At 30.4% G+C, this 26,729-nt stretch overlaps 6 protein-coding genes and 1 long non-coding RNA gene across 11 annotated transcripts in view; 3 read left to right on the plus strand and 4 right to left on the minus strand.

Moving 5' to 3' along the window:
- Positions 1-412: 412 nt before the first annotated feature.
- LOC132906404 (thioredoxin reductase 1, mitochondrial-like) lies at positions 413-6,148 on the minus strand. Of its 3 annotated transcripts, none has more exons than XM_060958569.1 (8): positions 5,961-6,148; positions 2,608-2,831; positions 2,403-2,533; positions 2,096-2,325; positions 1,763-1,977; positions 1,490-1,672; positions 996-1,354; positions 413-910 (listed from the first exon to the last, which is right to left on the minus strand). In XM_060958569.1, exons 1-8 carry the CDS (start codon positions 6,106-6,108, stop codon positions 781-783), a joined length of 1,620 nt encoding a protein of 539 aa, XP_060814552.1. In that variant the 5' UTR covers positions 6,109-6,148; the 3' UTR covers positions 413-780. The 3 variants fall into 3 exon arrangements, with proteins under 3 accessions (XP_060814552.1, XP_060814555.1, XP_060814553.1); XM_060958572.1 differs by lacking the exon at positions 5,961-6,148 and adding an exon at positions 3,733-3,931; XM_060958570.1 differs by lacking the exon at positions 5,961-6,148 and adding an exon at positions 3,250-3,385.
- On the plus strand, positions 3,526-9,501 carry LOC132906407 (C-signal). The gene is made up of 6 exons (XM_060958576.1): positions 3,526-3,659; positions 4,377-4,428; positions 7,188-7,378; positions 7,580-7,732; positions 8,060-8,280; positions 8,804-9,501. The coding sequence occupies exons 1-6, from the start codon at positions 3,534-3,536 to the stop codon at positions 8,817-8,819; spliced, it is 759 nt and encodes a 252-aa protein (XP_060814559.1). The 5' UTR covers positions 3,526-3,533; the 3' UTR covers positions 8,820-9,501.
- On the minus strand, positions 8,908-10,831 carry LOC132906411 (B-cell CLL/lymphoma 7 protein family member B). The gene is made up of 4 exons (XM_060958580.1): positions 10,467-10,831; positions 10,066-10,141; positions 9,897-10,002; positions 8,908-9,816 (listed from the first exon to the last, which is right to left on the minus strand). Exons 1-4 carry the CDS (start codon positions 10,556-10,558, stop codon positions 9,698-9,700), a joined length of 393 nt encoding a protein of 130 aa, XP_060814563.1. The 5' UTR covers positions 10,559-10,831; the 3' UTR covers positions 8,908-9,697.
- Positions 10,832-11,314: 483 nt separating this feature from the next.
- Positions 11,315-12,806, plus strand: LOC132906409 (UPF0545 protein C22orf39 homolog). The gene is made up of 3 exons (XM_060958579.1): positions 11,315-12,096; positions 12,245-12,409; positions 12,503-12,806. Exons 1-3 carry the CDS (start codon positions 12,031-12,033, stop codon positions 12,725-12,727), a joined length of 456 nt encoding a protein of 151 aa, XP_060814562.1. The 5' UTR covers positions 11,315-12,030; the 3' UTR covers positions 12,728-12,806.
- A 789-nt stretch (positions 12,807-13,595) lies between these two features.
- LOC132906413 (uncharacterized) lies at positions 13,596-25,209 on the minus strand. Its single transcript, XR_009657985.1, has 2 exons — positions 24,845-25,209; positions 13,596-14,763 (listed from the first exon to the last, which is right to left on the minus strand). It is a non-coding gene; the product is annotated as an uncharacterized LOC132906413 (long non-coding RNA).
- Positions 14,401-26,729, plus strand: part of LOC132906397 (titin-like) — a 64,683-nt gene continuing 52,354 nt past the window's right edge. For both annotated transcript variants that reach the window (XM_060958552.1, XM_060958553.1), the window contains exons 1-6: positions 14,401-14,579; positions 22,548-22,657; positions 22,740-22,951; positions 23,034-23,222; positions 23,302-23,445; positions 24,368-24,464. In XM_060958552.1, the coding sequence (XP_060814535.1) occupies positions 14,401-14,579; positions 22,548-22,657; positions 22,740-22,951; positions 23,034-23,222; positions 23,302-23,445; positions 24,368-24,464 (931 nt within the window). The remainder of the gene's footprint in view (positions 14,580-22,547; positions 22,658-22,739; positions 22,952-23,033; positions 23,223-23,301; positions 23,446-24,367; positions 24,465-26,729) is intronic.
- Positions 15,267-24,331, minus strand: LOC132906406 (uncharacterized). Of its 2 annotated transcripts, XM_060958575.1 has the most exons (5): positions 23,902-24,323; positions 20,346-20,684; positions 19,555-19,727; positions 16,278-16,382; positions 15,267-15,764 (listed from the first exon to the last, which is right to left on the minus strand). In XM_060958575.1, the coding sequence occupies exons 1-5, from the start codon at positions 24,170-24,172 to the stop codon at positions 15,705-15,707; spliced, it is 948 nt and encodes a 315-aa protein (XP_060814558.1). In that variant the 5' UTR covers positions 24,173-24,323; the 3' UTR covers positions 15,267-15,704. The 2 variants fall into 2 exon arrangements, with proteins under 2 accessions (XP_060814558.1, XP_060814557.1); XM_060958574.1 differs by lacking the exon at positions 15,267-15,764 and having other exon boundaries at positions 16,119-16,382; positions 23,902-24,331.

The following is a 26,729-nucleotide window of genomic DNA, read 5'->3' on the forward strand; positions in this document are numbered from 1 at the left end:
AAATCTCACAATGAAGAATCAGTGCTACAAAATAAAAAAAAATAAAACTTATTGAGATTGTCAATCTTTTTACTTGTGTCGATGACCTTGGAATAACATTCAAGTCGACCTTGCATAAGATTTTATCATCATCAGACGCACTTCTTTCTCTCCTTTTAATCATCTTTTTTTTTCTTCCGTAGCAGTAGAAATAATTCAATTGTCCATGCTTATAATATTTTATAATTAGCAACTCGATGATTTTTAAATACAATTTAATATATCACGTAATTATTAATCGTTGAATTATTTCTTTTTTTTTTACAGATTTAATATAACACGTTTATTAAAATTAAAAATCTTTACCTACTATTAAATTCAAAATTTTGATTATCTTATGAATTATTTATTATGTAAATAAAATTGACATATATATTTTTTCATATTTATTTACTTTCCTTCGAATGTATACAGAAGAATATACTGATATTTGAAAAAACTATATTTATAAAAATCACTATAAATATAATAATATAAACTATATTTGCATTAATTTCTAATGCTCCAAAGGAATCAAGTTTTCCATACGGGACGGTGCTCTAGAATTTCACGTCGAAAATATAATATCCTAAGAATGCTCTCCTACTTGTACTCAGTAAAAAATATTTCCAGTTTAAAGGAATTCTGCTCAGAAAATTAATTCTGAAGTCAATATCATAAGTATGAAAAACGTTTGACGTTGATCATACTTCGAAATATTCACAAATATTAGCAATGTAACAAGTTTAATATCATATATGTTTAACTGCAACAACTTTGTGGCTTAGGATCAAGCCCAGAACGTTTAGTTACAGATATACGTGTAAATTCTTCTGCCACTGTTGGATGAATTCCAACGGTATCTTTTAGTTTTGGAAATGTTAAATTACACCTAGAAAAATAAGAAAATAATGAAATAAAAGATAATAATAAAATAACATGTTATTAGTATAGTAAAAAACTAAATAAATACATACTTCATAGCAGCGGCAAAACCTTGGATCACTTCACCGGCATTAGGACCAATGAAATGCATACCAAGCACTCTCTGATCGCCATTTCTAAATGCAACTACTTTTAAGTAGCAATTAGAAACATCTTTTTGTGGTATAAAGAATTCCGTTGGTTTGTAATATGCATGATAAATTTCTATTTTGTCTTCTCCGTGAATAGCAATTGCTGCTTCTTCGCTAAGACCAACACAACCATATTCTAAAGGACTGAATATTGTTGTTGCAACATTCACGTAATCCATTTGTTCCGTTGAGTTTCCGAATAACCTTCTCGCTAATAATCGACCCGCATGTATGGCAACAGGGGTTAATTCTGGCTTTTTCTGTAATACGCAATGAAAACTATAAATATTTGCCTGTTTTCAATTTTTTACATTACTTTTTTTACATCGATAACAATAAATCTTAATAAGTTGGAAAAGGAAATCTTTTTTTCAAAAGTGAAAAATAACACTCACATGAAGCACATCGCCAACAGCATACACATTTGGAATATTCGTTTGTTCATCTATTGCGTCTATTTTTGCAGTTTCGGGAACAAGTTTAAGACCAATGTTTTCTGGTTTTAACTCTTCTGTAAGTGGTTTGCGACCTATAGCGAAGAGAACAGTATCGAAAATATCTTGATGCGTTTGTCTATCCTAAAACAAAGAAAATTTATCGTTATATAAATATAACTTGAACGTTAATTATATATATATTTTCTTTTTAATTAATAAAGTAGAACATACTTTATCTACCCAATGTACAAGAAGCCGACCATCGCTTTGCTTTTCAATTTTTGATGGTTTAGCTTCATAAATAAAGTGTACACCACGTTTCTCCATTTCTTCGGCAACAGTATTTGCCATTTGCTGATCAAATCCACGTAAAATAATTGAACGTACCATTACAGTTGCATCGTAACCCAAACTATTCAAGAATCCAGCGCACTCCAAACCAATATCTATTCATCCATTAAGGAAAATGAAGCATTATATAACATTATTTTAAATCTCACTGACAAAGACACAAAAAAAATTTGAGGCATTGTCACAAATGTTTTATAACAAAAAAAAACATACATCCAGCACCAACAACAAGAGTTTTCCCTGGAGCTTCCTTTAAACTAAAGATATCGTCGCTGCTTATACCATATTCTATAGCACCAGGAATATCAGGATATCTTGGCCTACCACCTACAGCAATCAAAATATTCTTTGCTGTAAACAATTTTTCTTCTCCATTTTTCATTTTCCCGTATATCGTATGTTGGTCTTTAAAATAACCAAGTGCATTGAAATATTCGATTTTCCTGTAATAATAAAAGAGCCAAGTAAATTAATAAATACAAATTTTATACTTAAAAAGTAAAAATAGAATAGTATTAACTTTGTTCTAAGCTCTACTCGTGTGACCCAGTTCACAGATTTTATATGATTTTGTACCGCTGTTGTTAATGCTTGCCAATCAATCTTAATAGTTTTTGGATCTGGTATTTGCCAACCATAAGCTGCTGATTCCTAGAAATATGAAATTTTAATGTTCAAAGTTCTCTTAAATAATAAAACATAATTAATCTACCAATAAATCATACATGTATCGATTCTCCTAACAAAGCAGCTTGATGCATCAACTTCTTTGGTATACAACCAACATTAACACAAGTACCACCCAAACCCCAAGTAGTACCTCTTGGAGATGGTGTTACAAAATCAAGAACTGCAACTTTTGCACCTAGATTCACTGCTTCTTTGGCAGCTGCCAAACCTCCTGATCCACCACCAATAACAAGCAGATCATATGTGAACTTTTGATCAGCTGCAAACATAATAAATAAAATTCTCTATAAAATTAACTGTGCTCGTTGAATTGTCAACATTGATCATTGTAGAATGTATACTTTGAAATATTTCATCAATTTTTCATGCTAAAATGTTCTAGCTATGTAAAAACTGAATGATCATGAGTATGAGGTTATACGATATTTCTGTTATTATTAACAACAAGTTGAAACTACATTTTAATAAGACAGTATCTAGAAATATAAAACTACCGCTTAAATTACATGTAAATTAATGGAGTTGAGAAACAAATCATTGAATCATGTTAATTAATTCGATTATTTTTAACCTAGTTGGTATAATAGCTCAATGGTATACGAATATATAGATTTTACATATTATCAACAAAATTAAGGCATATTTGCAATTACAAATCATAGAAACCTAACACTCACAGCACATGCAAGCCATCGCAGTTCTTCCATAAGGGAAAGTATTACATCTAGGCCATGAGAACTCGAGCAATTTAGCGTGAGCGGAGCGGAATGTGACAAGCCTAGCGAGCAGCGTTAACGTCGCCATGATTATTGTCAGCCGATCACGGCCACGTGACGTCACCCTGATGACACTCGTGTTTCAGGATATACGATAATACACTCTTTTACGGAGTACAGCGTACAACGTGTTAGAAAATTATTACGATATAGAAAAATATCTCGGAATAAAATCGCGACATAGAATGAAGTCTATCTTAATCACAGGCTGCAACCGCGGACTTGGCCTAGGTTTGGTAAAACACCTGGTAAAAATGTTGCAACCACCAGAGAATATCTTTGCAACTTGCCGAAATGTGAATAAAGCAAGGGTAAGATTGGTCATAAAGTGAATGAGAAAAGATATTATGCAATAATCGGATTCAAGCTATAAATTCGACTTACCAATTGGTGCCATTGTTACACTTTACGAACTTAAAATTCACGTTATAAAGGAATGTAATAAGTAATGGTTCTCGTGTTTAAAGAACGTTAGCTCTCGTATATCGCGCTTGATCAAAAGATTTCTTACGTCTAAAAGACAAGAGCGAACTGACGCCTACTTGGTTCGTTTACCGCCATCTGTTATATAGTTGCTCCAAGCACATGAGTTTTTAAGTCTGATTTATAGTGACTCACACAATGCGCGTTGATCAATTGCGCAAGGAACTATTTCATGCAAGTCACTGTAAATTTCATTATAAAACGAACCTTAGAACCCGGTTTTTCGGAAAAAAAATTTGATCTAAATCTTAAAAGATCCAAATAATCATCAACGCTCGTAAAAATATTTATAAATGCCTAAGATTTTAATATCTTACGACACAAAATACTTTTATAAATCCTTCCATACGAGAAATTCTTCCTACATCCAAGATAATGACATAACATGACCGCTCGAATAATTAGAATTGCATCAAGTTACATTAATTATTAAGATTTAAGATCATTCTCTTAAATAAATAGCGATTATCTAGCGATATTCGAGAACATTTCTATTATGTAATTATTTCGTTTTAAGTATATTCCCAAGTTATATTGCCTTTCAGGAATTGACTCTATTGGCTGAGAAATCGGAGAACGTTCATATTATTGAAATAGGTATGTAATATACAATATCATAATATGTAACCATATCATAGCATTTTGTAATTTCAAACAAATTTTCTTCGATACTATCTTTATCACAAAGCATAATCTAATGATTATCTACTGACGATTAATGATAATTTATAAGAAAATTATAAAATAAATCAAATTCTTTATGAAATTTTTCGATATTTAACAAAAGGACGATTCAGTTCGATAAAGTAAAGTTAAACATTAATTGTCTTACATACACGCATACATGTATATGTGTATTTACTTTTTTGCTTTTAAAAATGAAATTTATGTTAATCAGTAACTGCAACCATGGACTTAGCTTAGGTTTAAATAAATATAATATTTAAAGATAATATAATATTATTAATATAATAATTAAAGATAATATAAAGATAATATATAGAAAATATATGAAGATAATAAAATTTAACTGTTGAATTTTGCCAATCTTAATCTAAAGTTTAATGCTAATATTTCCATTTACAATCTCTATCGTTATTTATTCAATTACAAGTTCCATGTCTAATTTTTATCACATAGAAAATGTATTTCTAAACTTGAGATGTTAAATGGTAAAAGCATTTATTTGATATTATTAATTTTAACACAATATTTTAAGTATATTATACAAAAAAAAGGTTACAGATTTATATTTTATCATTTTCTCCTCCAATTGTTATATCTAATTGGTAACTTGATAATAAGAACGAAAAGATTATTCGGTCAAGTGCAATCAGTAATTTGGTAACATAGCACACATATTTCGTATAATGATGTTTCATTTCTAAAATATAAGACTGACTATATATTAAAAATATAAATAATATTTTAGAAAGTCAAATACCGAAGAACTCCTCATTTTTATCAATCTAATCCACCAGAGACATAAGATTAATTTATATTTCGGAAACAATAAGCCACTTTCTAAGCTAGAATTGATAAAAAAAATTTTCGTTTAAACGTAAATAAAATATTGGATATAATAATCAATAGAATAAAATATAAAAAATAATGAAAAATATTACCATGTAATTTGTTTTTTTTCCAAAGAAGCTACAGATTAAAATAAAATATGTTTAGCGTTATCGGTTTTGTTAAGAAGATATGTGTGAATGTTATCGGTAGGCTTACATGAGCAATCTAGCCTAGATTTTTCAACAGATCCAATTGTGAAATTTCGAATTTATTGAAACTGTTTCATATACCTATGTAAAAAAGATAACATTCATTATATAATAGAATGTACATGTATAAATACATAAGTATGTTACAGTATAATCGGACTTTTTCCCTCTCTAGTTTACATTGTCTTTACTTAGAAAGAGCTACAACTAATTTTGACTTTAGGGGAAAAACATTTTTAATATTATCATAAAATACTAAAAAGAAAAATATGTGCTTATAATCAAATAACTTTATACATATTTTTCAGACGTGCAAATATTTTTAATTATTAATATACATTACGCAGAATATTGCAATTGTTAAAAAATCTCAATAACAAATCATGAAAAGAATTTTCGACTTACCCTTGAAGTTATTTTCATCTATCACCAGCTCTTTCACTTTTATATAGTATTCAGTTTCTTGATCACTTAAATCCGAGTCCATGGTTTGCGGTTTCTTGTGACAACTAAGACAACACGATTTTTTTTTCTTCGAGTTGCGAGATTTCATGTTACAATGTTTAAAATGAGAAATAATTCACGTTGAGAATTCAAAAGATGAATACATATAAACAATGTTTACAGAACAAGGATTTAGTTGCTTCTATTTCCTGTCGTTGAAAACGGTGGAATTTCATTAAAGTAGTACTGGTCGATACGTACTTATGATATCTGATAATAGGAGTTATATATAAAAATTTGTTCACCTTGACAGACAGAATACGAAATATTTGTTGAATTCATATAATAAAAAAATTATCTATATGTATAAAAAAGAAATATCGATTTCGAAACAAGTTTTATGAATAATCTCGTTTCTAAGATATGGAAAGAGAAGAAATCAAATTTTACATTATAAAGTCGGTAGGAATGTTTACTCCCTCTTTTTATACAGAAACTAAAAATGCATAAATTAATTCATAAAAATTAAAATTATATAAAATTAGAGAAACCATACCATTTTAATTAACGAAACAAATTATAAACGAGGAAATACAGATATTTTAAATAACGAAACAATATGAAATTTTTTATGAAATAATTTGCCATTTTATATACCATCTTATAAAAGTATATTTATATTTTGTAATCAAAATATAATTTCATAACATGATATCTTAATGATAAGAAATATTGATGTTAGTGTAATAATACTTTACCTTACAAATTTTCAAGTTAACGATTTCACAAATGCGATGAAATTTCATGAATATAAGAAACTAATAAAAAGAAATGATGTAAAGAAATTATGTGACTTACCAATATCTATTACATTTACCGTATATAAATTAGATTAAAGAAATATATAAACCATCAATTTAATAATTTTAAGCTAAATATAAATAATTAACACAAATAGTACGAAAGTAGAGAATGTACGCAGCCGTAGTCTGAAAGATACATACAAATCTATTGACCAGAGCCAAAGAGTAGTTACTATAGTATAAAAATGAAATATGCACTACAAACGCGTTGTGGTAAGAGAGATATACATGTATGTACATAGTATAAAGTAATTAGTCTAGGATGTCTCAGATTAAATTTTGAAGTTTTTAACATACATTTCCATTTTCTTCTTTTTGTTTAAAGATTTAGCCAATACAAAAGATTATGATAAAATAATAAAAGTCGTGGCCGAAAAGGTAGGCAATGCAGGATTAAATGTTCTATTTAATAATGCCGGAATCAGTTCAAGATTTACAAGGCTTGGTCTTGTAAAAGAGAAACAGCTTACAGAAACATTTTTTGTAAATACTGTAGCACCAATTTTGTTAACAAAGGTTAGTTGAAAATTTTTTAATACATGCTTTTTTAAAAAGTATTGCATTTAGTTGGGATTATTAAAAATATTTTGTCCTTTTTTTATATGTACGATATAATTTTAAAAATATACAATATATATATATTGGATTCATGCTGTTTTTATTTCTATGAATTGTTAATGAATGAATTGTAAAAATAATACATTTCTAAATTTCTAGGCAATTTTACCATTATTGAAAATAGCATCCAATAACTTTGCAGATAAATCAAAAATGAATATTAACAGAGCTGCGGTTATCAACATGTCTTCGATTCTTGGAAGTATTGCTGACAATAACGAAGGTGGATATTACCCTTATAGATGTAGCAAGGTAATATTTTCTTTGCTTGAATCAATCGATAGATAATTCTTATGAATTAACAAAACATTAAATTTGAATATTATTTATTTATGTATAAAAGTATTGCAATAGATTTGTTTGAGAAAATCATGTTTTTTATATATACTGTTTACATTAGTGACCCTCTATTCTCTTATTTGTTCCTGCTTCATACAGTTGCATATTGCAACAAAATTATTTCATACTATCTCAGTATTTTATTGTAAGCACTAATTTTGTATTAGACTGAATAGTACAATAAAGAATTTACCTATCCTATATAACAGATACAGTTTATAATATTTATCTTATTTTTAGGCAGCTCTCAATGCAGCTACAAAGTCAATGAGCATTGATTTAAAAGAGGATGGAATCCTCGTTACTTGTTTACATCCTGGCTGGGTGCGTACAGATATGGGAGGAACCAATGCACCCATGGATATTGATACTAGTGTTACTAATATCTTGAATACATTAAATTTTTTAAATGAAGAACATACAGGGTGTTTTATTCAACATGATGGAAAAATTTTATCTTGGTAAATAAAAGTATTATATAGGACTTACAGTTTCCTTAATCATTTACATTTGATACAATTTTTCAATGGTCGTTTTTATTGCTTTACTTATTCAATTTTACATTTGAGATAAAAAATAATCACACAAATATCATTTCTTTTTTATTAAAATATTATATAAATTATTATAATATGTTTAAATATATCACATATTTAAAATCTTAAAACAACTGAATAGAACAATTTATAAACAATTTATATCTTACATAATAAAATGTTGAATATTATATTTATTATAACAGATAGCATTAATTGAAAGTATACTCAACTTATAATTTAAATTACTGTAAGATTTTGAAATTTGTACACATTAAAAGCAAAAATTTAGTATTATAGCCAAATATTTTTCCGTACATAATCCATAATATACAGATATTATTAAAGTTACAGATAAGAATCCATATACAGATGTAGTTATACAAAAATTATAATAATTAGCTACATAGTAGGATGTTTTTGATTTAATTCTTTTTAATGCATACAGGTTTCTAAACATTTGAGTTTGAACAAATGAAAATGATTAAGTAATAATTTTATCAATACATTTTTATGCTTTTCTGAAAACTTATGCAAATATAAATTCAAACATTCACAATTGTATTATTTTATTTGTAAGTGTCAAAGCGTATTTTGTACATTTCATGGTGCTATAACATAACCTCAAGGAATGTAAATTCTAGAATATAAAACTGCAAAGAAATGATACTTGAAATATGTACAATGATACTCAATTAATGAGTAATTATTGAATATATGATTATACTTAGACACATAAATATCTTGTAGATAATTGTGACATTATACATTTGTATTTTTGAGATATTATTTTACAGCAAAAACAAAAATATCATTATCTATTTTACATATCCAAGATTATAACATATCAATGTTTGGCAATCAGTTATTTGAGATGTTACATTGAAATAAAGGAAAATCTTATATGTATCTCATTAATTAAATAATACTGTGATAATATGAATATTGTCTAAAATGTACAATCCGTTTTGAAAAATAATTTTATACTATACTCTTAAATTTCCTTCAAAACAGATCTTAAAAGGAACTGAACATTTAATGCAAATGTTCGAATAAAACATCATTAACATTAGCTTCAAAATTAAGACGCATTGTTTTATAACAAATTCATGTATAAAAAAATAAACTCATCACATTTAACTTAAATTGATCGATATGATTATCCTCTTCTTTGATGCATAAAAATTTTTGCTAAATATAGAATAGAATGAAAGATGAAAATTCATTTGGTTTGTTAATTTACAATTACGATTTAAGATAACTTTATAGTGTGCAAATTCGTATAAGATAGAAATTATTTCCTAAACATTTAATATCCCAAATAACAGTCACAGGGTGAACTTTAATCAGCCTTTAACCTTTTAGATGTTGGTTCACTATTTTGCGAATTGGAATCTTCAGAAAATCCCAGATGTGCAGAAAAGTCAGTTAATCCTTGGGAATCACTAACTGTTGAAAAACCTAATATATTATAAAACTTTCGTAAATTTTAATATTCAAGAAATAACAGATATGTGATAAAGTATTGAAATTTAACTTACATGTATTTGAATCCTCTGTAAGACCAAAATTAGAGTTCGACGAATCTAATCCACTTTTTCTTGGCAAACCATTTTCCTTGTCTGCAACTGTCTTTGTCTTCTTCTTCTACGCAAAAGAATATTGATTTTTATTTCTTACTTTTATACATGCTTCATAACTTCTGTTTACCTGATCAAGCGTTGATATAGGTACCCATTTATAAATCTTCATAGTAGTTTCTCCTATTGTAACCCATTTCTTTTCCCTATAAAAGTGTTGGCATGAAAAGCACTGATGATTTCTTGGATCAATATTAAAATAACAGACAGAGAAGCTACCTTCTTTACTGTTATTAAAAAAGCAGACATACAACACTATTACTCAATCAACACGCATAAAACATCTCAGAACTACAAAAGTCTGTTTACAGCTGACATGTGTAATGCAAAATCTCTATTAAACCTTGCAAAGAAGAAAAATTTTTATCCATTTTTGATATCCATATAGTTTTACTACATTCTTTCTTTTACTTTCTTTTGTAAAACTTTTCAACATTTCCTCGTGCATCTATAATATGTTAAGAGATTTACCAATGGCGAACTTTGTCAACGACTTGCATTACACGCTTAATATCATCCTTGGCACGACTACGAGTCTCTGCACGTACAGACCGCGACATCATGTTACGCGATTATATGTCACTTTTAACTAACACGATACAAAGCACCACGAGGACATTCGTCGATAGAGAGGTTAGGAAATTGACAGCAATTACAAATTTCCACAGCAAGATATCAAACACTACCAGTTTGAACGAACGAGAATCACAAATATTACAATCATAACAAGACGATAGGTCAGCGAGAATAAGTAGGGGTAGGGACGAGAAATATGGCGGAAAGCAGTGATACTCATCGATAAGCTACATTTCTTATAGCTTGAAAAAATTGAGACCATTAATTTATATATTAAATGTACATATATATATATATATATATGTAAACATGTAAAATTTTGTAATAAATTTTCGAATGGCGGTAGTATAGAAAGATCGTTAGAGGTTAAAGCATATTCTAGCAAGTTTAGTCAACATGAGCACCACTGATACAAATAGACGAATAAATGCAACTAAAACACATTCTCTATTCTATACTATTATTAAAATATAAACACATTTTTGTTACACTTATTTAATAAGATTATACTGATGTTGGAAAATATATAAAAATTAATATAACAGATAAATATTACAACTTCAAATGTGCAGGATAATATTCTAGGATGTCCCTATATGTTAATTCCATGGACATAAGAATGTAGGGACCGAGCAATAATTGTGCAGGTGAAGTCGTTTCTGGGGAACAGGGAAAGTGGTATTTGGAGCCGCATTGATGATTGGTTGTGATTGCGTAAGGGCAATCTTATTTTCATTGAATAAGAGGAGCCAGTGTAACTGATTGACTAGTTTATTTTCTCCTTCTAACATACATCATTGAATCAGTGACCAATGATCAATACGGTCCCAAGTACAATATGACTGTGTTTCCCACTTCTCAGGAGTGGGTTCACATCTCGTGCGAGCACATGAAGCTTATGTTTGGTCGCTATATATTCAATGTCCATGGTTAATCCTCTACCTTTTTTAATAAGTTTTAAATTTCACGTGAACAATAGGATTGTTAAAATGAGATTTTATTAATTAAGGAAAAGATAGAAATGAAACTTACTACTGTTTGCTATATGCATATAAGCTTATTTGTATTCTTATTTTAAAGCAAATTCACATAGTAAACTTATTTTCTGTCAGTAACATTGAAATATAACCTAAAATATAATGGAAAATTAGAAATTATTTTAAACATGAATTACAGTAGTATTTCTAATTTTGTAATTATTTTATTCGTTATATTATAGAAATATCATTAATTATATCATCGACATTGTGCAATATTACACACTATTGGATACATTAATATGTGTTGTATTTTATTATTATATAAATAAGATATCTACTAAAATCAATTTTATATATGCAAAGAGAATATCAATGATTAGTAATTGTGTAAAATTCATTCTGTAAATATAAACTGTTACAGTTATTTGTCCTATTAAGGAAGAGAATAGTTAGTGCCTGACCATAAAGACAAGAGAAAGATGCCAGAACCTAACAGTACAATTAAAAATACTACACCTGAAGAAGAAATTGCCTATGAATGGCTGGTATAATTATAGATTCTGTATATTTCTATAATATCCTTTTATATTATATCTATGTTAAGAAATTAGTCAATTGTATTTAAACATTAGAGATATAAGAAAATATTGATATATCATTCCTTTCTTTATAACTAATAATTTAATATTTTAGATCAAACCATGTGGAATATATAAAGAGGAATATGAGGATTGTACAAGCATAAGAGCACGGTTTCATCAATATTTTATATTTGGAGAAACTCTAGACTGTAAACAGTGGGAGATTGATTATAAGAATTGCAATCTATGGTCTGAAGATAAAGATAAAGAAGCATGTGTACGTTAAGAATTAAATAATTAAAAATTATTTTATAAAATGTTACTTATAATGAGTTATATAATGTTTTAAGAAATATTGTATTATTTACAGAAACAATTAATAAACAGTGAAAAGAAGCGCAGACTAGAGAGATTGCAAGGTCATTATAATAATGATATTTGGCAAAAGAGAGATAATCCTCCAGAAAATTGGAATGCTCCATTACCTAGCTGGCTAGAAAAAGAAAGTAAAAAATCATATTTACGAACTCTAAATGACAAATTAAAAAAAGATCAAGATGAGAAAGGAGAAAATAAGTTTTGTACCATAATGTAAGAACAATTTAATGTATTTAACATAATAGATATTTTTTAAGTAGTACGTGATACATCAGAATAAAAATTCAGAAATTAAATTTTGGACGTGGATTTTATTATATGGAAAAATTCATCATTTATGTAGAGTGAGTTACGTAAAACAGACCATCTAAATATCCTTGTTAGCGTAGAAAATAGTAAAAAAATGTTAAAAAGGAAAGGACTGACATGCTATCACAATAATTCGATAACAATAGCACTTATTTGTAGTTTATTGATAATCATGTTCACGTGCGTTTAGAAAGTACCTTTCGCTAATAGCACACGCGTTATTGGCATGAATAAAATCTGATTACGGAATCCAAATTTTACGCGTTAATGTTTTCATTAATCGAACTCATTATTTATTTCTAAGTTCAAGGTCCCAAAAGGTTACAATCAAGGGACAAAGTAAATAAGCAAATAAATACAAGATACACTTGAATTATCCATTTGTTTATATTAACTATCATGTTCTTAATCAAATTCCTAGCAATAATATTTTAAGACAAAAACAGTATTCATTTACTAATACATAACTAAATACTTAGTTTTAATACAAATAATTTAAATTAAATTTATTATAATAAGCTTCTTCTTTAATATTTAATTGAAAATTGATTTTCGAATAGATTCATATCTTTTTAATATTTTTGTAATGAAAGATTTATTTTATTTCATTGTATTGTACTGTACAATACTGTACAATAGTATATGAAAGTGTACTTGAAAAAATTATTATTTATTAATTCTATCATTATAAATTTCTTACAAAACAGAATTTCAAATATAACGAAAAAATTTGCTAAACTAGGAAAAAGCATTAAAGTAAAATTTTATTTGTAATATAATTTTTGAGTACATTATTATACACGATATGTATATAAATAATAAAATAGCGATTACTTTAATGTTTCTCATGTAAATTTCATATAAAGGCTTTAACGTTTTTCATATAAATTACAGTAAAAACATACAAAAAAAGTTGAAAAATATATCAGAATAGAAAATGTACGTACACAATAGTACGTATAAGTCGGAAGAAAGATAACAGTTAAACATAATAAAGAAGTATTGTAGTAGCATACGCCGGCGAAACAGCAAATGCGGAGGCCCGTGACGGGCATGCGCAGTAGGTGACTCGGGGAATTCCGTTACGCACTTTTTCTTCCGTTACGAGAGTCAATCCGCAAGTGGCCAGTGGCAAAAGGAAAGGCAAAAAGCAACGCTAAACTGAAAGAAGCGGGAGAGATAGTGTTTAAACGTCGCGGCAAATTCTCCCCACTTCTCTAAGAAACACAATAGAGAAACGCGTCGTTCGATCGGTAGTGTTATGTGCGTACGCGATGTTGAATGAGTGACGTAACCTAAATACAAATATCGCCTATCAACGAATAGGTTCAGAACGGAGGAACGCTTCGTTTAGTAAAACGACAAAAACGTTCAAATATACGCACACACTTTTGCTTTCTTTCTATTTCTCTCCCTTCCATTCTTATATTTTCATGTGGGTTAATTCGACTTTAGTCACTAAGAAATAACTGTTGAGGTATCGCGTTCACATTTCGGTAAACGTAGTCAACGTATCGTGATTTTTGTGCTCTCACAGAAGTGTGCACCGGTAACTTGGATTTCTGACCAAGAGAAAAAAGAATGGCGGAAGATTGTCCTGACGGTGATTATCTCGGAGCGTATAGCCGTTTTTTCACCGAATTTGTCGCCAGAGTGAATCCATACGATCAGCTGCCTGTCTCAGTAAGTTCATATAACGTCACCGAGGCTGAGATCATCGGGGAAATCATCAACGTGACTCTACAGTACCTCAACCAGACGTAAGTGAATGTACTTTTTAAATGAATAATATTGCAGCATGGTAGTGCGTGGGCGGACAAAAGACGTGTTTATTCGTTGATAGCTCCTATGGCGGCCGGCATCGAATGTAAACATAAACGACATACACGGTGTCTCAGTATCATCCGTCGTATCAGCCCCGGGAAGGGGGCTGATTCCACGTGCCTGAAAAAATAAGTCGCAAATATCAAATCAAATTTTTTCATTCGAAGATTCATTTTCGAAAAAATCGAATTTGAAAATATATTAAGTGCACACGTGTTTAAACTCTATCTTTCCGAAAGACGAAAATGAAACGTTATACGAATATTTTCGATTTATTTTTTTAAGCTACATTTTCGATTGTGTCGTAATGGCTGGGACACTTTGTGTAATTACTCGCGTAACTATTTAAGTTAATTACCATAGAAAACTTATATGGATATATTATGGGTGTTATAAAGAATTTGTTGAGACTTCATTAGCGTCGTAACGAGGCACGACTATCATAATTATGTATATTACTAAACTTTGAAACAAATTCGAAAATATAGATACATCGAAATTATACAAAGCATTTAGCGGAAAAATACATTTGTAAGTTACTAATATTACACGAAACGCATATAGTATATTAAATAAAAGATTTTTATAAGAAAAGATTTATATAAAAAAAATTACGCGTCACATTTTCATGTCATTCATATAATATGTTTAATCCTCTAAATACATATATTACAAATAAAATTCCTTTACGTGTCAGATTTTAATTATTTATTATAAGATAATTTTTATTTATCCGTGTTTTTATATATTGTGCAGCACGTGGCACGCAATAAAGGTAGGCAGGGCGCATGCTGAAATAACGGAACATTTACGATTGATCCGGCGAATTTTGCTTTCTCGTAACTGCACGCATTTTCCGTGCGGCTTCCGTTTTTGTACGATAGGTTTTTTTACCATCTGAAGTGTGCTTGCTTTCAGATTGTGTTATCAACAAGTTACTGTTAGGTACAATATATGTATAAAGCGCATAAAGCGATTGAAAACTTAATTGTTAATAGCTAATGTAATTTACATGGAATCCAAGTATACAAATATTTTGTAGTTCAAACAGTAACTAAGCTTTACGAAAGGCGCTTAAAATAACGCTTTCCTACTTGGCCACTCTTTTCATGGGTCATTATCTGAAAATAGAAAATACGATATTAATATCTACTTTCATATCAATAGCTTTCAAGACTATCATTTCTTTTATTTAATTATGTTTTATATAATTGCAAGGCAAGAACGTGACAAACGATAACTGAATGATATAAATATAAAAATCTCAATAGTCGATACAAAAAATAAATAGTCAACTGACCATTACAAGTTTCAATAAACGAACTTATACTGCTATGCTCTGTTGCTAGCGAAATATGTATGCATATATACATCTATATATCGATAAGATCTTCCTTGCATAGTGATTGATATCAGATGAGCTATACGTATCATAGTTCAAAAATTATACACTTGCAACGTGTACAATATGAATACGGATAAATAAATATTTAAATTAGAATTTAACGAGAAAAAGACAAGATACATAAAATTTCTATTCTTTTTGTATATTTCCTATTGAAAAACTTTTGAATACTATCGTAGGATCGATAGAAGCTTGTGTATATGTGAACGGACATGTAAATGGGACGTACCAAGACTACACCATCCTTTGTAATTTCGTACTTCCGCACTACTTTGTTGTTATCTGGACCGACTGAAACTGTCACTAAATTATCTCCTTCCATTGTAGTTATATTCTAGATAAAAACAGACAGAAATACGAACGGTGAAAAATGAAAAAGCCCCCCCCCTTTTTTTTTACATAAGATATTGTCAAAAATCGTGATACAAGGTGCAACCGACATGCAAAAATAAGTCGGGAAACAGAATTACCCTTTTTATTTAAGGCTTCGTTTTCGAAAAAAAAGAGTTTGAAAATCTATAAGTTGCTCGTTTATTAATTGCAAATTTTGAGCTATGAAACTTCTGTTTCTCGTAAACGTATCTTCTAATTACGGAAATAAGAGATAACAGAAAGCAAATCGCGATACTGTCCATGTTTAAATGCATCGCACTGACGACAAAACTGTCGCTTTAGTATCTATACAGTGTGTTCAACGAAACGGGGTACACGATTTTTCCAGCATTCCTGGTATGTAATGATAATGGAAGAAACAAATATTTCAAACAAAAGTTGATCCGTTTTGAATCGGCCACTCAAATTGCCAAAAAAATGCTTCTTTCTATAAGAAATCAAGGTCACCCTGACCTTTTTAAATGGTATAACGTATCTTTTATTTCATAGCGTTGTAACTGATGTCAAGACGAGTTCATCGATCGAAATACTACAACCTTCTGATGACCATGAGTTCAGAAATCTTGAATTCATTGATTCATAGAAGCATTATTATTAACGTGTGAAATCTAATAGGGCGTTAGATCAGATGCTTAAAATAACGTTTGTGCTGTCAACAAATTGCAACAGTACAAATTACTGGTCGGCTCTGTCACCACATTTATCTCCAATAGATTCTTTTTACGAGGATATTTACATTATCCGTTGTTTACGACAAACCAGTAAACCGAGCAGAAGAACTTTGTGATAAAATAATACATGCGTGTAGAGAAATAGATCCACGAAGTCTATTTGCTTCTACACGTCAAAATTTGCTGAAAGGACGGGACTTTGTGTCGCGACAAGTGGCATACAATTTGAGCACATCATAAAAGATATAACTTAGAAAACACGAAGCTGGCTCCTCGCTGGGGGTAGCCACCCACATGCTATATTTATTTTATTTTATTTTTTTTTATTTACCAATGAGATATAACACTTTACCAAATGTCCTTCAGGATAAATTGTAAAAAACAAAATAAAATAAAAAAAAAATTTGAGCACTTGTTACGTCGCGCGAGATGGTCCGTGCGATGTCCCTTTCGGTCTGGCCGCCAAGGCCTACCTCTCGTTACACCGACCTGCAAGCTGACCTGCAAGAAACCCAAGAAACCACCATAAACCGAATCTTTCCAGCTTAACTTCTATTCGCACAAGTATTCTCGGTTTATGGATGGTCCTTTGAACGGTCCTTGGGTTTGTTGCACACTCTTGCTAAAAAGCCAAAATCTTTAGAACAATAGTAAACGCCCCGTGGTACGTTAGAAACGAGGACATACGGAAAGACCTGCGAATACCAACGGTCAAGGAGGAGATTACCAGACTCGCAAAAAGAAACAGAGAAAGAATAGAAATACAACGAACATCGCAAGAAGACTAAAAATGAAACACCCAATAGACCTCATAAAAGATATAATCTAGCAAACACGAAGTTGGCACCCCGCTGGGGGTAGCCACCCACTTGCTATATTTATTTTTATTTTAATTTTTTTTATTACCAATGAGATATAACACTTTACCAAATGTCCTTCAGGACAAATTGTAAAAACCAAAATAAACTATATAAAAAAAAAAAGAAAAACTTGCTAACTACGGAGAAAGCAGATGTGCCCCGCGAAACAGCTGATTTTTCCCAAGAACAAGGACACCCATGAGCCACATCTGCAGGAGACCTTCTCCTCGTATTTTGTTTATTAACATTGGCTATAACCAATGGGCATCGCGGATCGTTACCCTCGCTTTTCTACCGAAAAGTGTGAACAACGAATCCGCGTCCTTAGTTCAGAAAGGGTACACCCACATCGAGCTTTCCTCCTAAATACGAGATGGGTTAATCATTGCTCTTACACTCCTCGGACAGTCAAGTATGTTGCTCTTACACACCTCGGATAGTCAACTCTACTGTTCTTTCGCTCATCGGGCAGTCAAGTCTACTATTCAGCCACGATCTTGGTATTCAACGCGCTAACGCTGTCAACCCTTGGGTCAATCAGTGTACTTTCCGACGACGTCAAAACATTTTCTGTATATGTTCTAAGTGTTGTAATGTGGTGTAAATATATCTATATTATATAATTGTAGACTACAGTTATTCAACAACAAACAGCCCTATTATCCCAAAAGAAATAAGGGGATCGCCCTATTCGCGGTGTCCATTCGTATAATCGTAACAGGAATTTACGACTCCCGTTGACGCGTTTCCCCGCGACTGGACGAAAATACACTTATTATAAGTAGAAAAACACGTACGACAGATAGGAAGTCCAATGTGCAAATATGTGTTAAAAAGTTAGTGACTCTTATCTTTTATTCACTTGTAACTGATCCAAAACAGAGCAACTTTTGTTTGAAATATTGCTTGTTACATTATCGGAAGCATTTGAAAAATCCTGCTCACCATTTCGTTAAACACCCTATATGATGTTATTAGAGAAAGGAGAAATTGAACTTTTGATCGATGCGAACAAGAGCAAAAAATAAAGTGATCCTGCAGTCACATCGTAAAATTCGTTCACGTCCATATAAAATACATATAAATAAACGCCCTTTTCGTAAGCGGTAAATCGCTTCGGGGGTTCTAATCGAAATACGAACAAAAATAGAAGTTTCATACCTCGAAACTTGCAGTTAATAGGTACTTACACGGACCTGATGGATTTTTTAATTCATTTTTCTCGAAAACAAAGCCTTAAGTGAAAGTCTTTTTTTTTCGACTTCTTTTTCCACGTAGAATCTCCATCCGGTCTATTGTATCACGATTTTGGAAACGCCCTGTATATGAAACAAATCGCAATTTAATTATTTGCAAAATCGGTAGTACTATTTATGTAATTCGAAGTTAAGGATACGAAGTCGTCTCTCAAATAAGTTTTTCTATTCATTTAATTATATATCGAAGAAAGATACGTAATGGGTAATTTTTTTATGCAATTCAAAGTATGTTTCAAACTTGAAACTAAAAGTATTAAATTATCTGGATCGAGTTAGGGCGAGCATGGTATTTCAAAAAAATATTACGAAAAGAGTGGTTGTACTTTCAATGTAACTCCTGCCGGCATATGTTCTTCGTACTCTTCGCCAAGAGTAAAGGTCACTTCTGCCGTACGAATCATCGTAATGGTACGAATAGTCCATTTATCGCAGTTGTTCGATATTTCTAGTCGCGGACTGGACATGCACATCATTTTCCGTGGAATATATGGTACACCTATAGGTGCATACAATTAAAAATAACTTAATTTCGATACTATACGTATATATTATTATGTTCGATAATGGCACTAATCAATGTACACGATTTCGTCTTTTCACTAGTCTAATATGTAGTTTCTATTACGAAGTTCAATACAGCTCGATACAGTAGGTTTTCAATAAATAATCCACTAAGATTGAACGTTTTAATCCTTTATTTGATAAATGAAATATCCAATAGGTAGAAAAAAACGTGTAACATAACATGCATTATAGGTAAAGTAAATAATTATAAAGTAATTGTAAATTATAATAATTAATAATTGTGAAAATATATAGGTATATAATATGTCGTGTAATGGGTGTTTGTGTACAAGCACGTGTGTATATGTCCACATACTAATGAAAATTTCAATTTATACTTTTAATTGATAGCGCGTTAGTAAATTAGTATATTACGAGTATACATATAACAAATCAATCGATTCACTGTTTTGTACGCGCTTTCGAAATTTTCAAGAACAAGCTAATAGGTGAAATATTATGCGCAAAGAAACAGAATTTTATACATCGTATTTGTTTTTGCTTCCATCGTAAGCTAGGCGACATTCAGTTTTAGTCGCTTTTAACATACCCACAGCTTTGAAATACTCGTCGAGGTTTTCATTGCTTTCATGTTGATAAGTGCCAACGATCGATACCATTTCTCTCCCCTGTCGGTAATGTTGCGGAGACGATGCGTTTGTTGGTGGTTCGGGATGCTTTCTCACAGGCTGCAGCGAGCTCTCGTCTTCGAACGTATCACTACGAACTAGTTCGAAAGATTCCGATTTTAATAGATTTGAAACAGCTATCTCCTCGTTTTCACCGGTTTCTTTGATCTTCGCAAAATGTTCATCTAAAGCGTTAACTCCCTGTTCTTGAGGTAAATGCTGCTCGATAGCTACTTCTCCTCTCCATAGATTTCTCATATCTAAATGATACGCCGCATGATATAGCGGTTATCGGAAATGCGTATAATCGTTTTTTCAAACTCTATCTATTCTATTGTTCTTTCTATAAATTAGTAAATTTTTAAATTGTCGGTAACTATTTAGAAAGGAATAAATTAATCTTTTTCGTTGAACGAATTGTGACTATCTTCAGATTGGATGAAACGTACGATGAAAACAATGCATTTGATGTTTGCTACTACATACGTATATTTACTAGATAAGGTATAAAACTGTATGTGGTTTTAGAAACTTACAAGCTTCGTCTACGACTTTTCAAAATGATATTTCAGTAATAATTATTTGTTTACACGCGATGACTGTAATGAGAATAGTATTAATAATTGTAAAGGTAAGAATAGATATTCCAATGGGTGCCCCAGATTTTAATGGACGAACGTTGTTGGTATATCTATGCGTCTAAATAAAAAAAATGTTACATAAACATAGGTCGTTTAAAGCTTTATTAATAGGTTACGACGAAAATATGAAATACGAAGGGAACAATAACAAGGTTACTACGGTATAACGCAGGAATACATCAGTAATATTTATGTTCACTTTGTTTATGCAAAAGTAATTAATTCTCCGTCCCAAAATGTTTATCGTTCTGACGATACAAAATCGATAACAGCCGAAAATAGAATTTATTACTCTGCGAATGTCATTCCTAATGTGTTTCATCTCAGCAAATGCATCGTTTTGAAATGGAGAATTATTTACCTTTGGATAAACAACGTGAACGTAAGTATCGCTAATCTATTCTTACGTTACATCACAGTAACTGTGAGTCTGCTATTGTTCTCTTTGCATTTCATATCTTTCTCGTAAGTTCTTAGTAAAGCTTTAAGCGATCTATGTTTATATAACATTTTTTCCCTATTTAGATCCGTAGAATATACCGACAGCATCTGGCCGTCAGAACCTAGGACACCCTGTATATTTCAAAAATTTAATACTTCTTATGTCTCATTTCATCTCGAGTATGAGATGATCGGAGAAATGTACAGAGGAGGACTGTCGTTCAGAAAAGCAGTTCTCTCAGTCATCACTCGATGTCAAGCTACTATTTTTTCAAAATTTGATAATTTAATTACAATTAAAAGAATTTTTTTTTCTTTAGGTTTAAAACGAGATTGTAAAATTATTAAGATTATCTACAATTATCTTTGATACTTAAAAGCCATAAAACAATTTTCAACGACGCAAAAACATAAAATACATCATATGATGTAAATAAAATGTAAACTTTTGTTTATTAAATCAAAAACGCTGTAAGACTGTAGCAGAAATTCTACGTACATACATATATTACATATAACCTCCAGTATGATAAAGGTTGTTTCTAAATGAAAATTTTAGGCACACAATACTTTAAGCATATTATTAATATGCCCACATGGCATTTAATCACATTGAAAGCTTTTGCGATTAAATCTACGATTAAAGTCACTATAAAAATATAAAAAATTAATATGTTGCGGATACATATATCGTTCGTACATTCATTTAAAATTACTTTTAAAACAAATTATAAATATTTTTTATTCTTACGATTTAAAGAATTTCGGAATGAAAAAGCCATGGTTATCGCTGTAGCGTATTTTCACTATAGAAGATAGATTTTTGAATTTTGTTAATCGAAAGTTTCGCATATCTATTGCTGTCAGTTTGCTAACTACTGCTTCAATTATTTTTATGCTTTCTATGTTCAGATTTGTACTTGTATTGCGAAATTTGTTCTTTAAATAGATCATTATTTTTCAAAGTATGAAACAATTGATCTTGTTACTGTTTCTCAAAATTAATTATACGTGTAAATAGAGAATTTTGTAACTTTCTAGACAATGTCCAGCAAGTTTACAAGCACACTTGGTTCATCAAGTAATACAAGAAATCAAATCCATGTGCAAGAAGCAACCAGAGGATTGTGGATTTAAATCTCAAGAAAAAGGTATGTCTCTTTAGAAAAACTTTAAAATATTTTTGTTTTTTATAATAAAAATAGTCTGTGATAATTCTTTTTTATCTTGCAGCATATACTTCGTTAAAATTAATGCAAGCTATTACCAGTAAAGTTAATGAAATATGTACTCGCTACCTGGACAATAGTAGATTAGCATTATTGCCACCGCCTCCTTGTACACCACTGCCACAGATAACAGCAGGTGGAAGCAAAAATTGTAGGAGAAAAATGGAAGACCGCTATGTGGTTTTACATGACTTACACAGTATATTTGGTATTGAGGTAAATACAAAGATTAAATTTTTCTTAGCAAATATATACACGTAGTGAGCCTTTTATTGGAAAAGTATATTCCAAATTTTAGGATGACTCTATAGCAAATTACTATGCAGTATTTGATGGACACGCGGGACAAGATGCAGCTGTGTATTGTGCTTCTCATCTGCATCAATATTTAGCAGAAAGCATATATTATCCTACAGATCCAGAGCGTGCCTTACGTGATGCTTTTCTTACTACCGACAGACAGTTTATAGAGAAATCACAGACACAAGTAAGAAACAAATATTTTTGTAGAATAATATATCAAATATACAGGCAATATATCATTTTTATTACTTTTATCATTTCAGAAACTATATGGTGGAACTACCGCAGTTTGCACTTTAATATTAAATAAAAGATTATACGTTGCCTGGGTAGGAGATTCAACAGCTATGCTGATAAAACGCGACAATGTTGTTCAATTAGTGAATCCTCATCGGCTTCATCGCGAAGTAAGTATATATGTTTTCACTATGTTTAACATCTTGTCCGCAGAACATGATCGTATAATATTATGTGTTCATATTCTTGACTATGTATTCTTACTCGTGTTGTGTATATGCCTGGAGAGGGCACCCCAGGATCTACATTAATGAAATGCCTATCGTGACAGTGCTTAAATCGAAGCCCTAGTATCGGGTCTATAACAGGTTGAAAATTTGATGTTTCGTTTAAACATGTTTTCCCTGTTCTCCAATAATAATATGCAAGGTCAGATGCACAAGGCCATATTTTTTTTCTTCCTTGGAAATACGGAAGCCAATTTTCTTTTTCAAGCCTTTCGCTAAAATCAATGTAACCAGAAATTTCAAACTGAAGTTTTGTTAAATTTCTAACGAATATGATAGTGGATATGATTTTCAATCTATTCAGATGTTCTCTGAGCGCTAATTCTTGCATTACATTACCCCTTGGTGTCACTTGTTCTGACGTTAACTCGTAAGATCTATAAACTGGAAAAAGTAAATTTTTCACAGCTTCCAAACGACGATAAAATGTCTCTTCGTCGAGTGTTTCGCTCGTACAACGATAACCAAGTTCAGCTAATCTACGCGCGATATTAAGATTTCCCAAATATCCAAGGTCAACAAATGTTACTAGGGAATCCAAATAGTCTTCATAAGTTTCAAATTGTATTAATCTTTTGTCACTATCTATTTGTGTTCCTACCACTGTCATTTTTAATGTTATCTAATCTATAATTTTAACGATAAAAATATTAATATTTATTTTTTAATTAAATGATCTTTGTGACAGTAAATTTTAAGCTAGAATTTACTTTCTTTGTTTAAAAACAATCGACATCTGATAAATATAATGTGTTTTAAAAAAATTTATGACAAATGTGCAAACGATATTGATTGTTCTTATTAGGATGAAGTTCAAAGAATACGGAAAGCAGGAGGAATAGTGATGCAAAGCATGGGAACTATGAGAGTTAACGGAGTATTAGGTGTTTCACGAGCAATAGGTAAGTTAATTTTATTACAGAACATTTACAAAATAAAAATACAGTTCTAGTGCATGATTTATGTATTTTATTTAACAGATTAGATAAAAGAAAGTTGAGAATTGGAAGAATTTTGTTATAAAATATAATTCATATGTTTTGTATATTTTGTACTTTTACATATCTTGAAAAGTAAAAATCATCGTTACTTAATATTTATAGGTTAACTTTTTGCATCTACTTGTCAATAATATCCGGATATTATAAAGCATTTTACATGATAAATTAAAAAAAAATGTTAATGCAAAACAAAGAAATTACGCATTTATGTATGGGCGGGTATACATCGTTGATTGTAGTTGGTGTTTACGTTTGAAATTAATATTATTCTTAGTACTCACGTTCGTTGATACGTAAATGTGTATGAAGTAGAACACGTTAATATTAACTTTACACGATTAATTTTATTTTCAATCAAACTTCTTCCGTTATTTCCGTAGTCGTGGTAATCAATTCCACTGCTATGAAAACTATATATACGTCGCTAGATGGCGATACAAGTATTCTCCCATAATCTGTCAATTGCTCGAAATGCGTGTTTTAAAAAATGCGTTTGGAACTCTATAGATACTCTTACTTTTGGTAAATTTCATGTTATTTAATGCTAAGAAAGTCATCGTTTACTCGATGCTGGGAAGTTTATTTTCTAAAAGAAGGACTTTTCCTTTAAATACGAAACAAAATAAAAAGGTAACGTTAATTATAGAAAATTTTAGTTTAAACTAAACATTAGATATTTTAGGATAATTAGGAGATTACTCGAGATTGTTCATGCTTTTAATCATTTTAAAAACGTACATAGCTTGTTTCAATCGCATAGGATCTTATATACATATAATATAATTATTCGTATACAAGTATTTATATAAGTACGTACATATTTAAATTTTATAGAATTAAGATATTTCAAGTGAAAAAGGTAATTTATATAAAGGTTATTTAACTGAATAACTAAGATAATCTAAAAGTGAAGATGATCGTAAGAATGTTGGTTTGTTCCTATAAACTTTTAATTATTTTATTACGGATACTTATTTTAGATTTTATGTTTTTGTGATTTTTGAAACTCGATACTATTATCATCTTGACGTGGAAATTTCGAAATAGTTTTGTTACATATTGTTTATTTTTATCAAGTGCGACGAATAGTTTCATTTCAAAATATTAATCATATTTAAAGGATCATTCGCTTTTTCTATTTTTCTATTTTTATTTCGAACTTTGTGCAATGTATATCTATTCTTCTCTATGTATTAAATACTATTACACATAAACATTACTTATCAATTTATATAATTTACATAAATATCCGCAGTCTAGCTATAGGCATTCGCTTGTCGCAAGGATCGATTGTAATTGAAAGGTTCGTTAGTTGGAGTCAAATGATTTTTATATATTAATTTGATCGAATAAAAATCGTGTGTTTTGTAAGGGAGCCAAGTAGGGAGAATCAACGTATACTAACAGCTGGCCAACTATGGCTTAGGTATTGCGAAGAAAAGGAAAGAAAATATTCTGGACGCGTGTTGGGTATCCTGTTGGTTCCGTTCGACCGCTGACACAATAATACGTGCAATCATGCTTCGAGCAATGGACTCTTTACTGGGTGGCTTCTACATCGCCTGCCGGGAATAATTAACAGCCCATTAAACCGTTTATGCTTCGCGAGGAGACGCGTGTCTCGAACGTTTGTCATTAGAAGAATTTTATTTCGACGTCGTAAAATTTTGATAATTGATACTTATCATAAAATTATATCTTTTAATCATTACGATGCTTTTTATCGATCGTAAATATTCGTAGGATATTCTTGTACTCGGCTATCTAATATCGATGAAACGTTTAATAGAATCTACAATAGAAATTATTCGAATCTTTGATTCTGTAAAGATTGGTTAACAAAGTTTTATCTTATTAGACGAAAAGAACGTGTAATTATAACGAAAATATGAAACGTGGATGAAAATTTGTTATGGGATTAGAATTCGTATATTTATGTTTGTCTGTCACTCTAATTAGAAAATATAAACGAATCCCATTTTTGACAGAAAATGACATTAAAAAACCCTCTTGTATACGTAGCTGCAGAGAAACTTTGATACTTCCAAATAGTGAATTTTTATCCCCATCGTCGCATATTCTACTCGAACGAAACTTATAACTCTAACCTCACTTTAGAATCAGTGAACAGTGAATCGGCGTAGCTGGTAAGATTTCGTCATCGAA

Source organism: Bombus pascuorum, chromosome 4, assembly GCF_905332965.1.
Source record: "Bombus pascuorum chromosome 4, iyBomPasc1.1, whole genome shotgun sequence".
Lineage (NCBI taxonomy): Eukaryota > Metazoa > Arthropoda > Insecta > Hymenoptera > Apidae > Bombus > Bombus pascuorum.